The sequence below is a fragment of the Mesocricetus auratus genome, unplaced genomic scaffold, assembly GCF_017639785.1.
Source record: "Mesocricetus auratus isolate SY011 unplaced genomic scaffold, BCM_Maur_2.0 Super-Scaffold_6731, whole genome shotgun sequence".
NCBI lineage: Eukaryota > Metazoa > Chordata > Mammalia > Rodentia > Cricetidae > Mesocricetus > Mesocricetus auratus.
This window is the reverse complement of record NW_024429185.1, coordinates 3,276,582-3,301,508: the sequence shown is the minus strand read 5'-3', so window position 1 is coordinate 3,301,508 and position 24,927 is coordinate 3,276,582. Positions and strand designations below refer to the sequence as shown.

The following is a 24,927-nucleotide window of genomic DNA, read 5'->3' as shown; positions in this document are numbered from 1 at the left end:
CCCACACCCCACAGCAGCCATGGAGGCCATCAAGAAGAAGATGCAGATGCTGAAGCTGGACAAGGAGAACGCCATCGACCGCGCCGAACAGGCCGAGGTGGACAAAAAAGCCGCTGAGGACAAGTGCAAGCAAGTAAGAGCCCCAGCCACGCTGGGCTACTTCCGGGCTGCCCAGCGGGCTGCTTCCGGGCTGCCCAGCGCCCTCTCTGTGCTGACTCCTTCCACTGTCTCGGGCTGGACCGGAGGGTGAGCATCCCAGGGCCGGACCGGAGGGTGAGCATCCCAGGAACTCTGGAGCCTGGGCACTGCCGGGAAGGTGGGGGCTAATGCCCTGAAACAGAAAAGGCAGGGTGTCAGCTGAAGAGCTGGTTCGCGGCCAGGGGGTCTGTCCCCAAGACGGACCCCGGCGTTCAGTCCCAGGATGCAATGGTGGGAGAGGAGAAGCCTGCAGCCAGCTGCCCTCTGCCCTCCGCTCTTGCCCATGACACGGGGATGTGTAGTTTTCTAACAAAGAAAAACTGAGGGAGCCCTGCTCTTCCTAGGAGGCTGTGGACAGGGCCAGGTGCAGCCCCTGGGTGTGAGAGAAACGTAGCACTCACTAAGGGAGTCTGAGGAAGGCCCAGCGGTCAGCCAGTGAGTCAGGGAGGCTGTGTGTGGAGGCTCCTCTCTCTCCCCGTGTGTGCTCACATCTGTGTGGTGTGTGAATGTCGTGTTTCCTCGCTATAGGGCCAAGGTGTGAGGAAGACAAGACTGTCTGTCTGTCTGTCTGTCTGTCTGTCTGCCTGTCTGTGCGCTTCTGTCAGTCACAGGATGATCCTATATTGTTGGGGCTGTAGTGTCTGGACTTGTGTCCCTGAGGTGTCATCAGGATGGACATTGCCCTGTGTGTCTAGGTTAAGTGTCAAACGTGTCCCCCGTTGTGACAGCATCCTAAAGAGAGTGGCTGTGTGTGGAGAGAGGTGACCTGTGACCCACTACAGAGCAGCCAGGAGGAGTCTGGGTTTCAGGGAGAGTAGCACCGAGTACTCTGGAAACCAGGCTCCCTGCGAAAGGACCAGAGACCTCTTCTGCCCCGACAGCCTTGGAGCTGCCAGGAAGTATAGGGAGCAGGTACCCAGGAGGCCTTGGGGTGGGGGTTCCCTGGGGATCTGGGGTCAGTGGACACTTGCCCAGGCTCAGCACTCACACAGTCCCGGGCAGCCTGTGCAGTCCCGGGCAGCCTCTGCAGCGACCCCGGGCAGCCCCTGCAGTCCCGGGCAGCCCCTGCAGTCCCGGGCAGCCTCTGCAGTCCCGGGCAGCCTCTGCAGCGACCCCGGCAGAGCGAATGCGCCCGCTTCAACGTTGTGTCCAGAGTCAGTCACAGTGGAGGAAGACGGCAACGCTGTCCCCCACTCTAGCAGCACCCCACTCTGCCCTCGGGGGCGTGTCCCACCACAGGGTCACCTGCGAAGCCCACAGAAGCATCTACAGCCTCAGAGAAACCCAGGGGTCCCCGGGATGGTGACACCAAACTCCGAAGCCCTGCCCGGGCCAGGAGTGACCGAGGACTTCATCACTGTGTGTCCAGGGACAGGCACCGCCTGTTCTCCGTGCCTTTGCGGCCTCCCTGGAAGGTGGGGAAGTCGCAGAGCCACCTCCCGGCTGACACGGAGGCTCATGGGTGACTGTGCAGGTGAAACCCTTGGCCCAGTGCCCTGCTGAGAGTAAGCACTCGATAAATGTGGAGTTACATCCGGCCCCGCCTGACTTCCCTTTCGGGCCTCCCCATCCCCCACTGTCCCGGGACCGCCTGGAGAACCTGTGTGGCACATTTGTGTAGGCTAGCTCCACCCCTCCTTCCCTGGCGCCCCTCCCTGTCCTGGGCGAGACTGCCTGCCCACAACTGTGTGGTGCGTGAATGTTGGGTTTTGCCCAACCCTCAAGTCCTTGTCATGAAGGGCTCGGCTTGGGATACAGAAAAGTGAGTTTGCAGCCCCTCTGCTCACTAACTTGTGACTGGCTGCTCTATCGGCTCTCCGAAGGGAACCTCGTTCTCAGAGACTCACAGTTCAGCTCAGTGGCCAAAATAGTGGCAGTTTGTCCCGCTTCTTGCTGGATTTTTCTTTTCGAGTATGTGTGTGTGTGTGTGTGTGTGTGGTGTACACACGTCTGTGTCCCAGATGGCAGAGAAACATGCCTAGTATCTGCTCTAGCAACCTCTGACTTATCCCCTAAGGCAGGGTCTCTCACTGGCCCTGGGGCTAGCCTGGCAGCCAGTGACCCTCCTGTGACACACACACACACACACACACACACACACACACACACACACGCACACACACACACACATACATATAGTACTGGGGTTGCAACACGTGAGTATCCATACGGGGGTTATATGGGTGTTGGGGATTTGAACTCATATCATCAAGTTTGTGCTATAAGCGTTCTTACCCACTGAGCCATCTCCCCTGCCCTGGACTTTGTTGTTTTCTTCTATATATTCCAAGTCTCTTCCTCAAGCAGCCTGCTAGAAGTGCCTGGGGTTCGAATCCAGGGTTCTCCACTTTATTTGGCTGTTTTGTGTTTGGGGAGGAGGGGCACACATGTGGAAACCTCTGAGGACAACTTTTAGCAGGTGGTTCGTTTCTCCCACCTTCTGGTCCTGGGATTGAACTCGGATTGTCAAGCTTGGCAGAGCGCTCTATCCACCGTGCCGTTTCCCAGGTATGGTTTTTGACACAACATCCAACTGTGTTGCGCAGGCTGGATGAGAGGTGTCCACCACCGCACCTGGCCGCAGGCCACCGTCTCTGAGCCCTTAGTGACATCGTGGGATGCTGGGGCAGAGAGCTAGGTCACTTCTGGTGCTAGAGGCTGCAGGGTGGGTACGGGTGCCGACATGACTCCCCTTTCCTAGAGGGCCCAGCACAGTGTGAGGACAGAGGGAGCCCATCAGGACCCATCTGAACCAACCCCTGCCCCTGTGTCTCCAGGGACCCCAGATCCGGTTCCTGGCTATGCCTGTCTACTGTGGAAATAGGATGGAAAACTGGCCCGGCTGTTTCCTGCCCACTCCCAACTCAGGGCAGCAACATCCGTTCCTGCTGCCCTCTGACCCCGCATCCTGCCTCCGCCTCACTAGACTGTGTATCCTATGACCACTTGACTGGGAGGGAAACTGAGGCCCAAAGCACAGTGGCTGGCCAGGGAAGGCTGCACACCCACACGCTTTGTGCGTGAAATTTGGACAGAAGGAAAACGGTCCAGTTCCTGTTAGATCTGTTTCTTTTTCATGCCCACCTCCTACCCCTGGAGGCTTTGGAGTGTCACAGATCCAATCAACAAACTCCTGGGGGCTCGGGATCCCAGATCCCATGTAAAAGCCCAACACAGCAGGGCACGCCCGTAACCCCAGCACTGGGGATCTGGGGCTCCCTGCCCCACCAGGCTAACCAAATTAGTGGACTCAAGTTCCACTGAGAGACCCTACCTCAAAAAACAGAGTGGAGAGTGACAGAAGCAGAGGCCTGATGTTAGCTCTGTCTTCCACATAGGCAAGCACACACACACACACACACACCATACACCATACACACGTGCACACTGTACACATGTCAAAGATCACTTCCTGCTGCTGGAGCTCATGGTGACTTCAGTGGCAAACCTGGTCCTCAGTGACATCCCTAGCCTCAGGGTGCCAGAGGGAGGAGGCTGGGGACACTAGGTTTAGGTGGGCTGACAGCAAAACTGTGGAGAGCAGAGTCTGGGATCCAAGTCCCACCCATGTGACCCTGGAGTCCGCTCCCCTTTCCGGGAGTGTTTGCCACTCCGTAACGCAGGGCTTCAGTGAGCCTGTCTGTCTGTGTTAGCTCCCAACTGTTCTTGTTCAAATGTTGTCTCCCAACACATCGGGAACTCCGTCGGGTGCCCAGGTGAAGAGACACATGCCTGTCATCCCAGCACTATGAGGTGGAGACGGAAGGGTCAGGAGTTCAAGCTATTCCCTGTCTGCACAGAGAGGTGGAGTGACGGGTCTGTGGCTAACGGTTGTGAGTCCAGCAATTCACAACTGCCTGTAACTCCAGCTCCAGGGGATCAACACCTCTGCAGGCACCTACACTCATATGTACACACACACACACACACACACACCTCTTTTTTAGAAGCACACAAAACCATTCAAACTCTCTTTACCGCCTCTGAGTCCAGTGGGGTCTTAACTGTTTCACACCGAGAGTACCCAGGCTTGGTATACAGTAGGTGCTCAATAAATACTCTTCCACAGATCCAGAAGGAAGACAAGGGTGAGGGCCAGCCCTGCTCTGGGAGGTGTCCTTAAGGAAAATGACTCACTCTTAGTCAAAGTCAGTTTCCTGCTTCAGAGTGTTCAGAGGTCACCAGGCCAAGGTTTCCATTCTGCAGATAGGGAAACCAAGGCCAGAAAAGGGGTCAGGGGTCACCTATCTGGGGCTCTCTGCCTGGGGTCAGGGTGCTGGCTTTAGCTGAAGTGCCAGGGAAGATGGATGGCCCAGTCACATCCCTCACAGTGCAGCCTGGGACTGTAGAGGCGCGGCCTTGGGTTGTCGCACAAGCCAGCTGGGCCTGCTCCTGCTGGGCCTCATCTGGGACATCAGCTGGGTCCCCATGCCAGGCCTGGGTCTCCCCCTGGGGGTGGGCTTTAACTCCTACCCACTGAGGGGTGCCTCAGAACCTCCCAGGGGGCCCCTCTTACAACATCCTCCCTTTGGGAGAGAAGAGAACAAAGTGTTAACCCCTGTGTGGGGAGGCAGAGCTCTCAGAGCTCATGGCCAGCCTGACCCACACAGTGAGACCCTGTCCCCAAAAATTAAAATTAAAAAGGGTGTACAGCAGCCAGGCATGGTAGCACACGCCTTTAATCCCAGCACTCAGAGGCAGGCGGATCCTTGCCAGTTCACGGCCAGACTGGTCTGCAGAGGGAGTTCCAGTACAGCCAGGGCTACACAGAGAAATCCCGTCCTGAAAAACCACAGAGAGAGAGAGAGAGAGAGAGAGAGAGAGAGAGAGAGAGAGAGAGAGAGAGAGAAGACAGCATTTAATGTTCTCTCGACTGCTTTGCATGCTCTTTCTCTCTGTCTCTCTTGCATTCACGCACACACATGTTCAGCTGGTTATCATCTTAGTTAACACTTGCTGTCCACAGAGATCAGTCTTGGTGTGAGCATTCAGTCCTCAACAAGTTTATCTTGAGAACTGGATTCCAGTCCTAGTTAACCTAGGGGAAGGCAATCACCTGTGTGCTCCCTGCTGAGGGAGTCATTGAGGGCTGCCGGACTGGAGCCTGGTACAACGTTGGGGTGCAGCAGGAGACCCACCGGAGGCGATACAGGAGTGGTCCTGGCAGCTAGGAGGTGTAGCCGAGGCTGGGTGGCTTCCTGGGTGACTGTGACAGAGGTGGATGGAACACCTCAAACAGGAAGTGGGGGGCAGACCCTCAGGACAAACAGGACTGCGGTCTGGAGAGGTTAAGGGATGTGCTAATTAAAACAGATTCATGACAAATGTACAAAAACTGGGGGAGGGAGAGCTTGAGCTTGAAAGGGGATTGGTTTCTGAGGGGTAAGTCTCTTCCAGTGAGCCCACAAAGCCAGGCGGGAACAGGTTCAGGACTCTGCAGAACAGTGGGGAGCCACAGAAGGTTCTCGGCAGGGAGACGGGCCTGTACATGATCAGAAATTTGTCCTCAGACTATGAAACTCGGCGAGAGACTCAGAGGCCCCACTTGGCTTAAACAGAGATCACCGAAAGCGGCATTCTGAAAATGGGAATGCAAAATGGAATTTGTAGTGTTTATAAGAAAAGAGAGGCTCTGACTTCCCCAAGAGAGTGGGGACGCTAGTGAGTCCAGGAATTCAGTGGTGCACACTTACTGCAATGGGTGGATGATTTATTTTTATTTTACGTGTGTGGGTGTTTTGTCTGCGTGCAAGCCTGTGCAGCAGTGTCACAGAGGCCAGAGGCGGGTGTTGGATCCCCTGGAACAGGAGCAGGGAGTCAAACCTGTGCTCTCTGTAAGAGACCTGTCTATACAGACTCTTCACTTTCTACATTACTGTGGGGGGCGCGTTGTGAGGGCAGAGGGCAGCTTATGGGAGTGGGGTCTGTGGACAGCGTCAGGCTTGGAGGCAAGGGTTTCTACCCGCTGAGCCATCTCGCCAGCTCATAAAGACTCATGTTTCCAGCCTCGTCTACAAAGTGAGTTCCAGGACAGCCTCCAAAGCTACAGAGAAACCCTGTCTCGAAAAACAAAAAACAAAAAAAAAAAAAAAAAAAAAAGACTCATGTTTCTCGGCAGGGCCTCAAACTCCCAATGCCTCTGCCTCAGTCTCCCAAGTGCTGGGTGACAGGCGCGCATCACCACGTCCGTCCGCACTCTACAGATGAGGGAACTGAGGCCCAGAGAGCTGGGCCCAGACCCTTAGGCTGACTGGGTGTCCTCTGTGTCCCCAGGTGGAAGAGGAGCTAACGCACCTCCAGAAGAAACTGAAGGGCGCGGAGGACGAGCTGGACAGGCACTCTGAGGACCTGAAGGACGCGCACGAGAAGCTAGAGCAGGCGGAGAAGAAAGCCTCGGATGTAAGCGCAGCTGCGGGCGCCCGCTCGGGCAAGGCGGGGCGGGCCGCGCGGGAGGACGAGGAGCCCGCGGGGCAGCGGCGACCAGCGGTGCCGACGTCAGTCCCCCCCCCCCGCCCGGTGCTGACGTCGCGGGCCGGCCGGGGTGACCTCATCGGCCCGACGGCAGCGGCCGGGGGCGGGGAGAGGCGGGGGCGGCCCCGGCGTGGCCAAGGCTCGCGGGCCCGGGCGCGGCCGCCCAGCTGTCGCCGGAGCCCAGCGGAGCGAGCGCGCCATGGCCGGCCTCAACTCGCTGGAGGCGGTGAAGCGCAAGATCCAGGCCCTGCAGCAGCAGGCGGACGACGCGGAGGACCGCGCGCAGGGCCTGCAGCGCGAGCTGGACGGCGAGCGCGAGCGGCGCGAGAAAGTGAGCGACCCGGGCCCGCGCCGTCCCCGAGCCCCCGCGCGACCCCAGCTTTCGGCCCGCGCTGCAGCCCCGCGCGCTCCCGGGCCCGCGCCGCGCTCCTGCGCGCCCTCCTTTCTCCCCGGCTCCGCGCGCTTCCAGCCCTCCCTCCCTCCGTCCCTCCGTCCCCCGCCTGGGTCACCCGCACCCCGGGGCCCCAGCGGGCGCCGTCCGCTGGCCGGGCGGGAGCGGGGGCTGGGGCGCGGAGCGGGCCAGCGAGCGGCTCTCTCCGGGGCGGCCGGGCGGACGCCGCGCTCCCATTGTCTGCGGCCGGGGCCGGTGGGGGCGGGGGCGGCGCGCGCTCGCGCTCCTTCGCGCCCGAACTTTCCCGGCCCGCGCGTCCCTGGGGTGCGGCCGCGACGTGTCCGCTGAGGGCGGGGTGGGGGGCAGGAGTATCTGGGCCTGCAGCACCCCGTCTCCTCGTCTCCCGAAGCCCCTGGGGATACCCACCGGGGCCCCTCCACCCGCTGATCGCGCCCTCGCAGGGCGCCCGGGTGCATGAATAGCTCCGAAAGAGGAAGCGGCCACCGCACCTCCGTTTCATCTTTGGGTCCTGCCCGGGGCCGGAGGCTGATCCGGGTTCTAACCCAGCTCTGACACCCACAAGGCACTCGATTCGCGTTTCTCTCCCTAAAGTCCGCCGAAGGTGGGTGGGCAGGCGAGACTAGGGAGGTGCATTCCAGACGGTTCCGGGGCTCTGAGAACCCCCAGCCTGGGCACCAGAGCCGCGTTTGCTGGCTGAGGAGCCTCTCGGACAAAGGAGAGGTCTTGGGGGGACGTCCAGGGACCCTGGAAGCCGGAGTGTAGAGACTCAGGGCGGGGACCCTAGAAACTGCCAGGCCAGGTGGAGTTGCAGCGCAGGCACCGCCTGGGCTCCTCCCGAGACGCTCTGGGCGACAGCCTGGCCTGAGTAGAAACCTTGGATCCCTCAAGGGCCGCTCCGGCTGGAGGAAGCCTCGGCTGCGGGTGGAAGCTCCACACAGTAGCGCTTCTGGCCCTTCACACTCCACCCTAGACAGCTCCAAAATGGCCCCGAGTCTCCAGCCAAGCCAGGAATTTGGCGGCGGGGGCAGGGGGTGCCTTTTGGAAAACTTAGGGCAGTGTACTTCTCTTCCTTGTGGAAAGATGTCTTAAGTTGATTCCAGGCCAGAGGCACCCAGACCAGAAATGGGGAGGGGGGGGGCATGTGGCAGACTTCTGGGCCTGTGTCCCAACAGCTGGTTTCATTTAGATTTTTGTGTGATTAACCGACGTCTTCCTGTTCCTTGGCCACAAGTATCTACTAGCGAGCCTCTTTTACCTTATAAGGGAAACCCTTTGTAGCCCGTGGAAGGCTTTGATTGCAGGAAGGGGCGGGACTCGGGACTCAGGATGACTAGCCTGGGGTGGGGGTGGGAGAGTGTGTGTGTGTGTGTGTGTGTGTGTGTGTGTGTGTGTGTGTGAGTGTGTGTGTCTCCATCCGGTGCCCGCTTGCGCAGCGGGGGGGGGGGCAGTGTGTGAGTGTGTGTCTGTCTGTCTCCCGTGTGCGCATGTCCTGCCGCTAGTGCATGTTTAAGAAAGAAAGCTCTTTCGATTTTGAGCAGTTGAAAATGTGCCAAGATTCAGAACGTGCCTCATCAATCTAAATTCTTTCCTTTGAGACAACTCGTGAATCAAGAGACTCAGTGTGTCTATGGACGTTGGTAACCACCCTGGGTGTGGCCTTGCACCTCTGCAGCTGCCTCTACCCCAGAGGCTGGCTCTGTCCCTGAGTGGCCCGGTGCTTGCTTGGCATGCCCCATCTCCAGGACTGGGTGAACTGGATGAGGTGGTCCCAGCACTTGAGAGGGTCAGGCAGGGAAATCAGAAGTTCAAGGCCAGACTGAACTACATGAGACCATGATTCAGAAAACTATTGACTGCAGATGGGTACAAGGTTCTTTTTGGAAAATGACAAACGTTAACGGATTAGATAGTGCAGCTAGTTGTGTACTTTTGCTAAATGTAGTAGGAATGAAGTGGGTGGGAACCAACCCTGCCTTAGTTGTTGGAGTGTGACAGGTTTAAGACATTAAGACGAGCCACCTACCGCCACTGAGACGGCTCAGCTGGGTAGAGGAACTTGCCACCAAGGCTGATGCCCTGAGTTCAATCCCCAGGACCCACGTGGTGAGGGAAGAAACTTGAGACACATAGGCACACATTGGTGTTGGGAGATGGGGTCACAGGTCACCCTAGCCTTGTTCTGTTACTTTCCCTGCTGTTCGGTCTGGGACAGGGAGGACCCAGACTCACTGCTCTTTATAGCTGTCCTCATGTAGTGGTTATCCCTGAAAGGAACCCAATAGATAGCGTGACTCCCTCTGTCTCCTTCAGCTGAACTCCTGCGCCCATGTGATGGAATTCAAGCTCAGGTCTTTATGCTGTGCAGCAAGACCTTCACCCACTGAGCCAGTTCCACCCCCCCTTCTGGTATTTTGACAGAGGACCTTGCTGTATAGTAGCCCAGGCTAGCCTGAAACACTTTATCCTTTGGCTTCAGTCACCTGGAGCTGGGACCACAGGCATGTGTCATCATGTCCTGCTAATTGAGTCTCTTGTCACCAACTTTCCAAGCTCCTTCTTGAGGGTGGCCACCCCTGGGTGGCTGGCCTAGACTCCAAGCCTCTGAGGGACAGAGAAAGAAGGAACTTATCAGCCCCAAGTCACTGAACAAAACCACTGCACTGATGGGGCCTTGTGTCCTCACCCATAAGATGGGTGAGACTTGAAGATACAATAGTACCAGGGCAGGAAGAAGGCTCAGTTACTAAAGGCGTTTGCCAACAGCTGCACCACCTTGAGTTTGAATCCCAGGACATGGTGGAAGGGGAGAACCAACCCTGAAGGTTGTCCTCTGACTGCCGCACAGGTCCCCTCTTACACACACACGCACGCACGCACGCACACCCTGCCCCCACCATCTTTCCTATGTGAGGGATAAGCCATGTCACCGCCTTTGGTTGCAGCCTTTAGTCCTGTGGCACGTTCAGTGTGTGAGAGACACGAGCACATGAGACAGTCTATGAGAGCTACCCCTACCCAGCTGCCCCCAGGGCTCCTGCTTTTCTGCATGCTGTGGAAGGCCCCCGAAAGCCTGCCAACCGCGCTAGAGTGTGCAAGCGCCCGCTCCCGCTATGCTAAGGGCAACCACAAACAACAAAGGGCTAGCAGGGCTTCAGTCTGCATGCCCTTAGCCCAGCGTCTTTCCTCTCACGCTGTCCAAGCTCCCTGGACTGCTCCGCTGCACGGGATTGAACACTGACATGCTCAGCGGGGTCCCTGTGCACCCAGTGACTGCCAGCCTTCCTGAGAATCCTACCTGGAGCCTGGAACTCACCCTCATGCTGAGCTCGTTGTGGGTTCTATCTCGTTGTGGCCACCATCTGGCTATACTCCTGCCTCAGACTTCAGAGTGATGTGTGTGTCACCAAGCCCAATTTTCCTTTCTTCTTTTTTTGGAGACTGGCTCTCACTGTGTATCTCTGGTTGGCCTGGAACTCACAGAGATCCTCTGCCTCTGCCTTCCAAGTGCTGGGATTGAAGGTGTGCGCCACCCCAAGCTTGGTTTTCTTTTTACTGTCGCAGTCAGATTCTTACTCAACACGTGATAACTGCACAGGCGGACTCTCATGTCACAGAGGGAACTCCCCAAAGTTTTCAGAGAGACTGCTATTTTATGTTCTCCAGAGAGGCTGGTTGCTGTGACTTGCCCGAGTTGGAGACCAGCCTGGCCGATTTGCAAAGCCTTGTCTCACAGAAAAATAATGTTTCAAAAGCAAATTTAAATTCAGATGAGAGTGAATTCTGGGTGGGCTGCGGCAGGGTGTCAGGGAAGGTGTGGTGGGTCTCTGCCACTTCTGTAACCCGGCTGGTGCACTCTGACTCCCCAGGCTGAAGGAGATGTGGCTGCTCTTAACCGCCGCATCCAGCTGGTGGAGGAGGAGCTGGACCGGGCCCAGGAGCGACTGGCCACAGCCCTGCAGAAGCTGGAGGAGGCGGAGAAGGCTGCAGATGAGAGCGAAAGGTAGGATCCATCCACCTGTGGAAGACGGGGTGGAGTCAGGTGTGGTGGGGCGCCCCGTGGCCCAGCACGGGGGGAGGTTGGAGAGTTCCGGGCCAGCCTGGGCTACATGAGGCCCTTCCTGACTTCTTTTTTGGAGGGGGGGGGAGTTCGAGACAGGGTTTCTCTGTGTAGCTTTGGAGCCTATCCTGGCACTTGCACTGTAGACCAGGCTGGCCTCGAACTCACAGAGATCCGCCTGCCTCTGCCTCCCTTCCTGACTTTTGAGAAGGTGTGTATGCGGGCTGATGAGTCCGTATATAAGCACTTACATGCCCAGCAGCCATGCAAAAGGCCTGTTGTGTTTACACAGGAGGATGTGGGACTTGATGGCTCAGTGAGAGACCCTGTCTCAAGGGCCTAGGGTAGAGCGATGGAGCAGGACACCTGCTGTCCCCTCTGCCTCTGTGTGCACACACAAGTTTCGGATGGAAAAAAGATTTGAGACAGTACTGGTGACTTCAGGACTGAAGGGAAAGCCAATGGGATTTTATAGATGTGTGACAGCCCTATAGACACCACACTCTGTGTGGAGATTTGGGGGATCTGTTTGTTTGTTTTTAATTTCCTTTTCTGTTTTATTCTGTTTGAGGCAGGGTCTACATATATAGCCCAGGCTGGCTTTAACTCCTGGCAGCCTTCCCGCCTCAGCTGTCCGAGTGCTGGGATGACGGATGCTCCCCCCGTGTGGCCGGCTTGGGTTTCTGTTGTTGCTTTGTTTTGATAGTGGCCCAGGAGAGCTTATTCCAGCAGGCAGAGAATTCCAGCAGGCAGAGAAAAGCAGCAATGTGTAGGTGTGGGCCGGGCCTCAGTGTGCTTTGTGGGGACCCCACTGTGCCTCCGGTCCCCACTCTGGGGAAAATGGGGCTTCTAGATGGTGTGGACAAAAGAGGAAGTTAAGGTGGAGGGGGCAGGCATAGCGGGGGACGCTTTTATTCCAGGACCAGGGAGGCAGAGCTTCTGGAAGATGACAGCTGTGCATTGACAACAGTGCATAACCAGCCATTGCTGCGTGTAAAGCTGTTCTGGTGGTATTTGTGCTGTGTTTCAGCCTCTACAGTGAGCTCTGTCCCACTGTCCCCCTGAGTGAGTGACTCTGGTGTGTCTCGGCTTGGAGGGCAGAGGGCACTCAGAAGCTCCAGCCATGGACAGTGTGGCCGGCCAGCCCAATACTGAAGGTTTCCAGTGTGGGCTCCTCCCACAGAACTGATCTCAGAATGTGCTGCTGTGAACATATAAACCAGACACTAGACACCAACCAGGGGGCGTGGTGCTGCTTGATGGGGAGCTCCTGCTAGCACGAGAGAGGCCCCGAGTTCTGTACGCGGCACTGGGAAAGGTTCACTTGGGCCGTTGAGGTGGTCCCGTAGGCAGAGGTACTGGCTGCCGAGTCTCATGACTGAGTTCAGTCCCTGGGTCTCACACGGTGGAAGGAGAGAGCCAGCTCCTGCCAGCTGTCTTCTGACTCCACATCTGTGCCATGGCTTTGCACGCCCCTGAACACACGCAGCACCCACACTGGGCATCTCATAGCTGTCTGTAACTTCAGCTCCAGGGAGCAGAGTGCCTCTGAATTCTGTGGGCACCTGCACTCTCTCTCTCTCTCTCTCTCTCTCTCACACACACACACACACACACACACACACTTAAAAATGATAAGTATTAAAAACCAAAAACAATAAGCCAGTGAGATTGCTCAGTGGTAAATGCACTTGCTGCCAAGTGTGACATCCTGAGTTCAGTTGGTGTTTGGGACCCACACTGTGGAAGGAGAAACAACTCCTACAGGTTTTTCCAACCTCCACACTTATGCTGGGCCATATACACTCCCACACAAATAAATAAATGTGAAGTTATAATAACAAATAAATCAGGTATTTTGTCATACTCCACAGGGTTTGTGTGTGTGTGTGTCTGTGTTTTTTTGCTTGTTTGTTTTGGTTTTTGGTTTTTTTTTTTTTTAAACAGAGTTGCTCTGTGTAACAGCCCTATTTGTCCTGGAACTTACTCTGTAGACCAGGCTGGCCTCGAACTCACAGAGATCCTCCTGCCTCTGCTGGGATTAAAGGCGTGCGACACCACTGCCTGGCATAGTTTTAATAGCATGTGTTTCACCAAGCCTTGTGCCTAGCTTCCATCTTTGGTGTGTGTGTGTGTGTGTGTGTGTGTGTGTGTGTGTGTGTGTGTGTGTGTGTGTGTGTCTTTGAAGCAGGGTCCTGGCTGTCCTGGGACATGCTAGGGTTCTCCCTGTTGTCAAGACTGGTGGTGACAAGTGCTATACCCACTGAGCTCTCTCTGGCTATCTATCTCTCCGTCTTGTTTTTTGAGACAGGCTCATCCAGTCAGCCATACATTTGGTCAGTGAGCTCCAGAGATGCTGTCCCCACCTCCCTAGCGGTGGTGTTTATGTGGTGCTGGGAGCAGCTTCCGGTCTCATGCTTGTATGGAAGCACCTGAGCCCCAGCCATGTCCCTGACCCCATGACCTCCTCTGCTCCACTGCATGCAGCTCAGCCAGGGCAAGCTTTGCTGAGGCAGCTGAGTTCTGGCTGTCCAAGGGCATCGTCCTTTCTGACCTGGATGTACTTACGTGTCCTTCGCCATGCTTAGGAGTTCGGGTGTTTCTAGAATTGGAGATGTTTGCATATGTATAATGAGATATCTTCCTGTCTAAACAGGAAGGCCATACACATCCTCCATCCCGTCTACTCCGAGACGGGGGAGCGTTTCGTGCGTCTCTCCTGTGCCCTCCTTTTAACAGTGGCCTGCTGCGTGGGGAATGTTCCACTTGTGCTGTGGCTGCGCAAAGGTTCAGGTTGTGGGTGGGCCTTAGTGGTGAGACTCTTGCTTGGGGTTCACACAGCAGTCACACATCCTCTGCATGTCCACGGTGGTGCGTGCCTTTGGAAATTAGTTTATTTTTAGCACTTAGGGCTGCCCAGGTTGTGCCTGCCTTCCCTGTGGTCTTTGTACTGAAGCTTGTTTCCATTCAGTCCTGGCTCTGGAAGCTTCCAGTAACTCCCCCTCCCCCCAGCATAAACACCCTGCCCTTCCTGGGCATGTTCTTTCACTCCTGTGGCTCTCCTGTGTGCTTTTGGAGGGCTTGGGGGGGAGTAGTTAGTTGGTTGGTTTGAAGGTTGCTTCTTTCTCTTTTTGTGCTTTAACACAAAGTCTCGCTGTGTAGCCCTGCCTGGCCTGAAACTCACAGAGACCCCCTTGCTTCTGTCTCTTGAGAGCCGGGACTAAAGGGGTGCAAACCCACACACAGCGTAGCTCTGGGTTTATTGTTTGCTTTTCTTTTTTTAAGTTTTGTTTTATTGAAACAAGATCCTGCTGTAGAGTCGGGCTTGCCAGGAGCTAGAGGCCTGTCTCAGTCTCCCAGGTGCTGAGGTGACAGAGGTGGGCCGCTCTGTCACGTGGGGGCTCCTCCAGTTCTCTCCTCACCCTTGGCTAGAAAGCCTCTGTGCTCTCCCCTCGGTTCCTACTACACCGGCTCTCCATCCCCAAAGGCGTGGCCGCGCACTCGCCGTGACTGCTGATGCTCAGGCTTGTCTCCCTGAGGGGAGCACAGAACGGTGCACCCTGAGGGGCCGGGCCAACTCTGCTGCTTCACAGCTCCATAGCTTGAACCTTTGTCTGCCTCGTTTCTTTTATCTGTAGGTGGGCATAGTGACACATCACATGGTGTGATTGTGAGAGTTGGGGTATTTGGTAGTGCCTGGAGGACACCAGACATGGTGGTGAAGCATGCCTGTCCTCCTACTGCTCCCAGAGGCTGAGGCTGGTGTAGTAGCCTGGGCTGAGTAGCAAAACCCTGTCTTCTAAGACCTGACAGAAAGGGTCTTGGGGTAGGACTGAGGCTCAGTTGGTAAGAATGCTTGCACAAAGCCGGGTTCAGTCCTGAGCACCACATAAGCCTGGTGTGGTGATACAAGCCCATCACCCCAGCACTGAGGAGGTCGAGGCAGGAGGATCAGAACTTCGGAGCTATCCTGGACTGCACAGTGAGTTTGAAGTCAGCCTAGGCTATGAGATCCCTGTCTCAAAAACATATACATGAGTCTGGGGCGATTGCTCTGTGGGTGAAGTGCTCGCCGCACAGGCCTGAGAGCCTCAGTATCCTAACCCTCACGTAAAAGATGGCCATGGGTGTGCCTGTAATCCTGCACAGGCCTGAGAGCCTCAGTATCCTAACCCTCACGTAAAAGATGGGTGTGTGTGTGTGTGTGTGTGTGTGTGTCTGTAATCCTGCACAGGCCTGAGAGCCTCAGTATCCTAACCCTCACGTAAAAGATGGCCATGGGTGCGTGCCCGTAATCCTGGCACCAGAGAGGCAAAGACTGGAGGACCCTTGGGCTTCCGTGGCCAGCCAGTCTGTGGAGAACAGCAAGCTCCGGGTACAGTGAGACCTGTCTCAAAGATACCATGGGCAGGAGGATGGCTCTGTAGTTAGGAACAGTGGCTGCTCTTGCAGAGGACCTGGGTTCAGTTCCCAGTGCAGCTGGCTTCTCAGTGAACTCAGCGTGGAAGTTGACTGTAGGTCTTCGTCCCTGCCTGGTGCTGGGTGGAGGCGTTTGAGGACCTGGCTCTGACACCCCACCCGTCCCCTTTGCAGGGGCATGAAGGTGATAGAGAACCGAGCCATGAAAGACGAGGAGAAGATGGAGATCCAGGAGATGCAGCTCAAAGAGGCCAAGCATATCGCTGAGGAGGCTGACCGGAAGTACGAGGAGGTGAGTGGGACCAATGGGCGTGGCCGCAGGAAGTGGGAGGAAACGGTGCTGCCGATAGGATAGGAACCCAAAGGAAGCCCACACTTAGGATAATTACCTCTGTGGGAACGTCTGTGTTCCCAGACACAGTCACTTAGCTGGGACACTATCTTGATGGGTGCCAAAAAAAAGGTACTGCGGCCACTTGTCTGAGTTGCTGGAGACCAAATGGTCAGCGCACTGCTCTTGTCCCTTAAGCTGGATGTGAGACGAGTTTGCAGACGCGGGGGGTCGTGTCTGCCCGTCAGGCTCCACTGTCCCTTTTGTGTCTTCTCGGACCTCATACTAGCTTGGGCTGGCCTGGAATTCCTGATGCCCAGCTATAAGCTCTTGGCTCTGTGTCCACTGCCTCAGCTTTCCAAGTGCTAGGACCATAAGTGCCTGGCTATCCTGTGTTTGGTTTTCCAATCTATGTTGTTGGGTTTTTTTCTGAGAAAGGTTCCTCTGTAGTCTAAGCTGTTCTCCCCGTGTAGAAAAGGATGACCTGAAGTCCTGATCCTCCTGCCTCCGTCTCCAAAGTGCTGGGTCATAGGCATGAACCACTCGCCATACATGGCTGAATTTTGTTTTCAGAGAAAGTGTCTAAGATGTCTCAGGCTGGCCTCCAACTCCCTTTTATAAACCAGAAGTAACCTTTAGTTCCTGATTTTCTTCCTTTCTTCCCATGCCTAGTTTTGTTTTTGTAACCGGGCCTCCCAAGCAGGGACGACAGTGTCACCATCGCACTGGGCTCTAGTCCTTCTTCCCTCAGTGACTCAGCTGTCCCTTCTTCTTGCCTGCTCCACTTTGGGGACCTGAGGTTTCCCATCATTTGCAGGCCCCAGAGCTCTTAGATGTGAAGGGACCGTCACCTGTACGGAATGACCGTGGTGGGATAGGTCTCAGCTGGCCCTTCTGTCTTTGTAGGTAGCACGCAAGTTGGTCATCCTGGAGGGCGAGCTGGAGAGAGCAGAGGAGCGTGCGGAGGTGTCTGAACTGTAAGTGGCAGGACGGGGTGGAGCTGCTCATCCGGCTCCAGGTGGAGGCGGGAGAATGGGAATTGTCTACAACTAGAGCCTCTGCTCAAGGGCTTGGGCATCCAGGGTTCAGGGCTCAGCCTTCCTTTTTTGCTTCATCCGCTGACAGAACATGGTTGCCGATGGTTCTTACTACCCAGGGAAAGCTTTGCTGGGTCCCTTTCCCACCAACAACCTGGGAAACTGGGTTGAGACTCAGGACAACATAGAGGCCCTGAAATTTCCTTCAGCCAGCCAAGGCTACTGTGCTTTGCTTTCTGTTTCGTTTTGTTTTTTGATACAGGGTCTCTTACTGCCTGGAACGCCTGATCCTCCTGCCTCTGATTCCTGGCTGCCAGGATGACAGGCACACACTACTAAACTGAGCTTTTAAACTTTTGTTTTTCACAATTTTATATATGTACACACACACACACTTTACTTTGTTTATATCATACCCTTACACCTCTTTTAATCCTCTCCCAGTGATTCCCTTTGCTCAGCGTGTCCCCTCCTAACTTTCATTTCTTATTTCTTCTTGTGTGTGACCTGCTACAGTGAGATATATATATATGTGTGTGTGTGTGTGTGTGTGTGTGTGTGTGTGTGTGTGTGTGTGTGTACACATAGCATGGGCATGGGTAGAGCTTATTTACCTGAGCAAGGCAACTTGCTGTATAGCTACCCCACTAAGAAATGTATCTCCTCCTCCCCCAGAGGCCATTAACTGCTGATAACTACTTGGGGAAGGTGGGCCTCATGCGCCCATTCCTCCCCCGTGATGGAATATTGGCAGGCCGCATCCTGTGCAGGTCTTGTAGGCGGCCGCTGCTGCTGTGAGTTTGCAAAGCCCTGTCTGATACAGAAGGCAGTATCTCAGAGCGCTCCTTTCAGTCCTCCGGCTCTTACATCCCGCCTCCCACTTCCTCAGTGTTCCTGTGTAGCCAGGCTGGCCTGGAACTTGGACTTTTCCTTAGCTCTGCACACCCAGCCAGGCCATGTGATCTTCACAGAATGCTGTCTGTAGATGGCAGGTGCCCCACAAAGTGTTTGAGGGCTTTGCTGCTGATATTGGTATTGGTGCCTGACACATTCCTGTTGGGGTAGCTCACCTAGAATCCCACAAGTCCCAACAAACAAAACACCTCTCCCTTTGGCCTTGGACCAGGGATCCAGCTGCACAGAGCCCTCGGGGCTGGGAGCAGGCTGGCTTCACAGATGCATTCTAGGCTTGCTTCCTGGAGTGTCCAGTGTGAGCTCTAAATGCCGGCTTCCACCCCCCAACCCCCCCCTCCACCCTCATCTCATTTGCACGCCTTTGTGAGAAAGCCTGGCCGGTCACAGATTTCACAAGTCCCTATTGCCTCATCCCTGGCAGATGCCCAGGTTGCTTTACAGCGTCCAAGTGCCCTCCTGCCCTGCCTCTGCTTGTGTCTGGCAAGAGAGGGTTTGATAAGCTCCCAGCATTCCTTGGGGAGTGGGGGCTCCTTGGAAGGGAGCTGCCTGTTATAATGTGAGGGAAGACACAGATCTCTTGTCTTGCTGCAGAAAGTGTGGCGACCTGGAGGAGGAGCTCAAGAACGTCACTAACAACCTGAAGTCCCTGGAGGCTGCATCTGAAAAGGTCAGATGGAGGGGCACTTGCTGCGTTTTGCTCTGCTCTTCAGTCCAGGTGACCTGGCCCATGCCAGGGTGTCGGCATGCAGACCTTTGTTAATGGGAGCCTTGCTGAGGCAGGATCTCTCACCTGAAGCTCATCTATTTGGCTAGTCTAGCTAGCCAGCTTGCTCCAGGAGTCCATCCCCATGATGGGCTGCCACAGCTATCCAGCTTTTATGTGGATGCTGTGGTCCTCGATGCTGGCCGGTGTTTCACTCCCTGAGTCACCTCCCCAGCTCCTCCTTCCTTTTTGAAAGTGTTTATTGAATGTGTGCAAGTGTTTTGCCTGCATTTGTCTGCACTGCAGGGTGTCAGGTTCGCCCCCCCCTCCCGGCACTGAAAGTTACAAATGGTTGTGAGCCTCCATGTGGATGCTGGGAACTGAACACCGGCCCTCTGTAAAAGCATCAAGAGCTCCTAACCTCTGAACCATCATCTCTCCTGCCCCCTTCCCCGCTTCTTAAGAACTGCCTTTTGGTTTCTCCCACAGTATTCTGAAAAGGAGGATAAATATGAAGAAGAAATTAAGCTTCTGTCTGACAAACTGAAGGAGGTGAGTGTGACTACACCCAGCCATGTCCTTTTTGAGAGGCTCATCTGAGGCAGGGTAGTGACTCTCTTCTTCCCTAGGCTGAGACCCGAGCTGAGTTTGCAGAGAGGACAGTTTCCAAACTGGAGAAGACAATCGATGACCTGGAAGGTAGGAATCTCCACCTCCCTAAGTGACAATAAAAAGTTGGATGAGGGGGTCTGTGAAGGGACAGAGCTGGCCTTTGTTTCCAGAGTGAGGTCTTGAGAATTCTCAGAGATGCCTTGCATTTTTTAAATGCCTCCAGTTCTTGCTGGCCTTTCTCCCAGAGTCAAAGCTTATCTTAGTGTGAAGAAAAAAGGAAAAGGGGGGCCTGCAGCACCCTGGTTCCCTGGGCAACACGTAACTCAGCATTTCTTGAAGTGACTTTATTATTCTTCGAGATAGAGCACGGAAATTCCAGGCACTTGGGGGTTGGGATCCTCCATGCTGTCTCATCCAGGAAGGGAGTAAAACTCATTCTTCATATCCCTTATCCATATAAGGGAAAATGCTCCATTCCAAAGGATGACCTGTGACAGGATGACGTCATTAAATCATCAATGTCGTCTGGGCCCAGTGGTGATGGTAGTGGGGTATTTATCTCGAGACAGGACCTCACAGTGTACACCAGGCGCCTGCCTCTGCCTCCCAGTGCTGGGATTAAAGGTGTGCGCCCCAGGCCCAGCTCGTTCTTTGAAGAGCTCACCTAGGCTACTCCAGTTCAGAGCCTGAGGCCTCTTAGTAGTCACTCCATAGTCGTTTGCTTAACATGGGGCTCAACTCCGTCTTAGTAGTCACTCCATAGTCGTTTGCTTGACATGGGGCTCAACTCCGTCTTAGTAGTCACTCCATAGTCGTTTGCTTGACATGGGGCTCAACTCCGTCTTAGTAGTCACTCCATAGTCGTTTGCTTGACATGGGGCTCAACTCCGTCTTGGTCACAGTTTTCTCCCTTTTCTCCTCCTGTTTGTCTTCACTGTTCCATCTCAACGCTCCCTCCCTGGGGACACCACCCTGTAGACAGAGTGCCGAGAAGCTCAAGTAAATAGTTATCATGAAGGATCTGAGCCAGCCCTCAATGACAAAACCTCTTTCTGAGGGCACTGGGTGCCACCTTGGGTCCTAGCCATCCCCAGATGGCCTCCTGCCTCTGGTGCCTGGGAGCTCCAGGGACCCACCTCCTGGTGTGAACTTTAGCCTTTTCCCACGTGTCAGCCTCTGACTGGGATGACAACAGGCCATCTGCATCTTGTCCTTGCCACCTCATCTTTGAGCAGAGGCGAGCAGGAGCCTTTGACCATGGCTGGGCTGAGAGGTAGAGGCTCTTTTTACCTAAAGAAAAATGAGGTCCGTGTGGCTCTTTTCTGAAAATAACTCCAAAGCCATTCTGGCAGGAGTCCTCAAACACAGCAGTAGCTAAATGGAGTGGCAGCCCAGTCGGAGCTTCTTAGTGGAGAGTGTCCGATGAGTCGGCAGATAAAAGGAGCCTGCCCTTGATTGGGTTCAGGCTATGAATCCAAGTGGTTACAGTAGTGCTGTGGTCTCTGTATTCAACTCTTGTTGAACTCTGAGGATGATAACTGGGGTCTCCACATCTCCACTGTCTCAGGGATAAGGTTGAGTGATCGGGCCTCTGGCCTCTGCACGTGCACAAGGGGTGCTCACATACACTTAGGGGGAGGGCAGAGAGGGGCAATGAATCGGGTTTTCCCCTGAGAAGTCTTATTTCCTCCTAATCTTTTCACCACCAAAACCTCATTATTAGTCCTGAAACAAGGACTGTTTGTTTGCTTGGTCTGTAAAGAGCCTGCTTCTCAAGCGTAAGGACCAAAGTGAAAAGGCTAGGATGTGACTTGGGCTTGTAGTGCCAGAACTGTGGAGGAGGGCTTGCTGGGCATCTAGGCTACCCTACTGAGTGAGGTTTTGGCCAGTGACAGACCATGTCTCAAGAAAGCAAAGTAAGGAAGCTGGAGCCATGGTTAAGACCGCTTGCTCTTTCAAAGGACCCAAGTACATTTCCTAGCATCCAGACCAAGTAGTTCACAATTACATGTAACCCCAGCTCCAGGGCATCTGACACCCTCTTCTTGCCTCTGCAGGCACCTACACACATCTTCATAGACACAAAGGCGCACACACACCCCAATTAAAAAAAAAGTGACGTCTTAGAATAGCAGCCAAGGTTGACCTTTGACCAACCTTGTAAAGACTCATATCTCTGCACTGTCCACCCACCGCCCGCCCCCCATTCCTATGTGCTGTTTACTCTAACCCAGTTTGTAAGCAGGGAAGTGCTGGCCAGCCTTTAATCCCAGCACTCGGGAGGCAGAGGCAGGCGGATCTCTGAGTTTGAGACCAGCCTGGTCTACAAAGCGAGTTCCAGGACAGCCAGGGCTACACAGAAACCCTGTTTGAGGGGTGGGGTGGGAATTTTGTAAACCCTGCCCTGCATACCTTGTCTTGTATGCACTTTGGGATAGATTACAGACCTTACAAGGGAGTGGAGTGCTTTTGTTTGCTCTGTATTTCCCTGAGATTTTTCCAGACATGAATAGCCTCCACCCTTTGAAATAACCATCCCTTTCTGTCTGTCTGATCATTCTACTAGAGCCCTACAAGAGCTTTTCTGTTAAACAAACATGACATGCAGTCTGGATTACCAGGAGAGTTGTTTAAGAACACGGAGCAGCTGGCTCCCAGGAGCATGCAGTTAACATGGGCTAGTCACAGTAATTTGTCACATGAAAGTTCTGTGGCTATAGAGAGGTTTTCATCTTCTGCAGTGTAAGGTGCTTTTCCCTCTGAAAATTTCCAGGTTGATCCTGTCACAGTTTAGGAGGCCTTTCACTTCCTTCCAGTATTTCAATGGCTCCTGGTCTGGTCCTTTATCAGCCATCGCTCACGCGAACCAGTGTTCTCCTGCTTGATCATGCAGGGCTCTCAACGACTTGCAGATTATTGTCTTTACTTATTTCCTTGGGGGTGAAGGGAGCACACAGGGATCAGGGTTCTCCCACCATGTAGGGCCTCAGGTCTTCAGGTTTGGCAGCAGGAACCTTGGCCACCTCACAAACCACCATTTTCTCAGTTATGGAATAGTTTACCTGTAGTCTGATTTAGGTTTCAGTCTTATGCCATTTACCTGGGGTTTGACTCCATTGCCAGAGGCACAAAGATAATGAACACTGTATGCCTGGGATTACAGCAGTCATCCCCAGATACTTTCCTAACAAATGTAATAAGTACCTGTATCTGGGACCAAAATCTTTTATGTGTACAGTACCTCTTGAGTTCTGAAGCATGTCCCAGTTAGTTCTCCTAAGATCATACACACTGGTGTTAATCTCTCCATTTCACAGATGGGCAAACTGACACTTGCAAAGGTTAAATGGCTCATTCTAATTGTACAGCTTAGGGCTTCATTCCAAGTGCCTTGGCTCTAGGATTGCTGGATTTAGCAAAGGAAAATACAGGGCAGTAGGTCAAATTTGAGTTTCACCCAGGCAAAGAATTCTGTTTTTGTACAGTCATCTCGTGAAACATGTGGGATGTTAAAATTTCATCTGTACTTCTGTGTTTGGGTGGGAGATGCTCATGTGCCGCAGCACACGGGTGGAGGTCAGAGAACAGGTTGTAGGACTCACTGCTCTTCCTTCCACTGTGTAAGTCCCAGGGATAAAACTGATTTTGGAAGGATGGACGCATACCTTTAACCCAGGACTCAGAAGGCAGGGGCAGGCGGATCTCTGTGAGTTCAGGGATAGCGTGGTCTACAGAATGAGTTCCAGGACAGCCAGGGCCACATGGAAAAACCCTGTCTCAAAAAACAAAAATAAACCTGACTATCAGACCTGGCAGCAAGTGCCTTTTCTTGATGAGGAGTTCTACCAACCCAAGATTTCTCTTTAGGTTGGGGGTAGTAGTGAAACAGGTGACTTGAAGCTAATCCACGATGGCCTCAGACTCCTGATCCTCCTGCCTTAGTCTTCTAGGTGCTGGAGAGTCAGGTATATACCACAAAGCCAGGCTGTTGCTAGACTTTGTTTTGGAGACAGGCTCCAACTACACAGCTCTGGCTAGCCTGGAACTTGCTGTGTAGATCAGGCTGATCTCAAATTAAGAGATCTACGTGCCTCTTCAGAGCTGGGATTCAAATAATGCACTACCATACCCAGCCTAATAATCCATATTTTAGCTTGTTTGGTCCTTGATCCCTGTTACTCCATGGTATTCTGTGTGATTTGAACAGAAGCACTTCTTTAGTTGTGACTTTCACTGATAGTTTGAGGTTCCCCCCTTTTTCTTCCTTTAACAAAATTGCTTATTAATTCATTTTTCTTTCCTATCTTAATCCTTAACAGAAAAACTTGCCCAGGCCAAAGAAGAGAATGTGGGCTTACATCAGACACTGGATCAGACACTAAACGAACTTAACTGTATATAACCCAAACTAGAAGAGTCCTGTTCTGACATCAACTCGACTCCAGAGAGTGTGCGGTGTCTTCCTCTCCTATAAGAAGTTCCTCTTGTTACTGTGTCTCCACCTTGCTGGATGGAAATGCCAAGCACATAATGAATTCATGACCAAATATTTTGTATCAGACAAGCTTTGAGCACCATTTAAGTTTCTTTCCTTTTCTTTTCAAATGGCACCAGCTTCTTTAGCTAGTCTTATTCTTAAATTGCATTTATTCCTAAAATAGGCAGGGAATTTCACACTGAGTGTAGTTGCTTAAGGCTGAGGGCATTTGGTTTCTGGGAATTAGCAGCCCCACACTTTAAAGCACAAGCTCAAGTATCTGATAGTGTCTGGTCACTGTTGGGGAAGTTATGGGAGGCTGGGGGTTGCTACAAGGAAAAGTGGGAATTTTTCACCCAGAGCAAAAATTAAAAACAGACTAGCATGGGAAGTCAAACGGTAGATTGGCCTGATGATGCTGAGTCGGCTCCACACTCCACTGTGCAGAACAAACTTCCTTTAAGCATTCCAAGTGAGGGTGTGAAGTGATTGCCCATCTGTCATCCAGTAGAGCCTTGATGCTGTTCCATGCACATTTTCCTTTCACTCCAAAAGTGTTCTCTGAGGAGCAAGTGTCTTATTCCAGGACTCGTCTGCTGTGGTCTAATGACATGCTCAGAGAGCCCGTGACAGAGTCCAATCCTTTCCAGATCAGCCATGTCAAAGCCAGGCACAGTGGTGCACACCTTTAGGCCCAGCACTCGGGAGGCAGAGGCAGGTGGGTCTCTCTGATTTCCAGGCCAGTCTGGTCTACTGGCCTGGAACAAAAGGACTGCTAGTCATTAATACAGACAACTGTTGGGCAACAAAAGGTCTCTCTGGCAGCACAGTGATAGAAAAAGAAATTGGTTTAAAACCTTCATCTCCATTGTTCAGGGAACAACAAATGGAAGCTTGACTTTGCCAAGACTTGAATTCCTTCGGGAATGACACTAATAAAAGACCAAGAAACCCCTGATTGAACTGGATGTGGAGTATTCTGTAGGCTGCACATTATTTTGGGTTTATTGTAGTTTTGCTTTCTAAGTTACCATCTCAGACTGAAACATTCCACATTCCCTAGCAGTGTGGGGACAAGTCAAGTTTACAATTCCACTGAAAATCACCCTGCTTCTAGCTTATCTGGACCCCGCCCTCACTCCTATTTATTAAGCATCACACTACCAGGAAGATGAACTTTTAGCAAACTGTGCAATTGAATAAAACCTACTCTGTTCTTTAGATTCTTGCAATTGTATATGTGATAATATCACTTTTTCTACATTTTGGTCAAATAAATTTTTACATAAACAATA

General features: G+C 53.6%; 1 protein-coding gene across 2 annotated transcripts; it reads left to right on the top strand.

Annotated features, from left to right (window-relative positions):
- Tpm4 (tropomyosin 4) lies at window positions 1–24,927 on the top strand. 2 transcript variants are annotated; one of them, XM_040742178.1, is made up of 9 exons: window positions 1–133; window positions 6,472–6,597; window positions 10,948–11,081; window positions 15,732–15,849; window positions 16,795–16,865; window positions 18,432–18,507; window positions 19,033–19,095; window positions 19,173–19,242; window positions 23,475–24,927. In XM_040742178.1, exons 1-9 carry the CDS (start codon window positions 20–22, stop codon window positions 23,555–23,557), a joined length of 855 nt encoding a protein of 284 aa, XP_040598112.1. In that variant the 5' UTR covers window positions 1–19; the 3' UTR covers window positions 23,558–24,927. The 2 variants fall into 2 exon arrangements, with proteins under 2 accessions (XP_040598112.1, XP_040598113.1); XM_040742179.1 differs by lacking the exons at window positions 1–133; window positions 6,472–6,597 and adding an exon at window positions 6,798–7,000.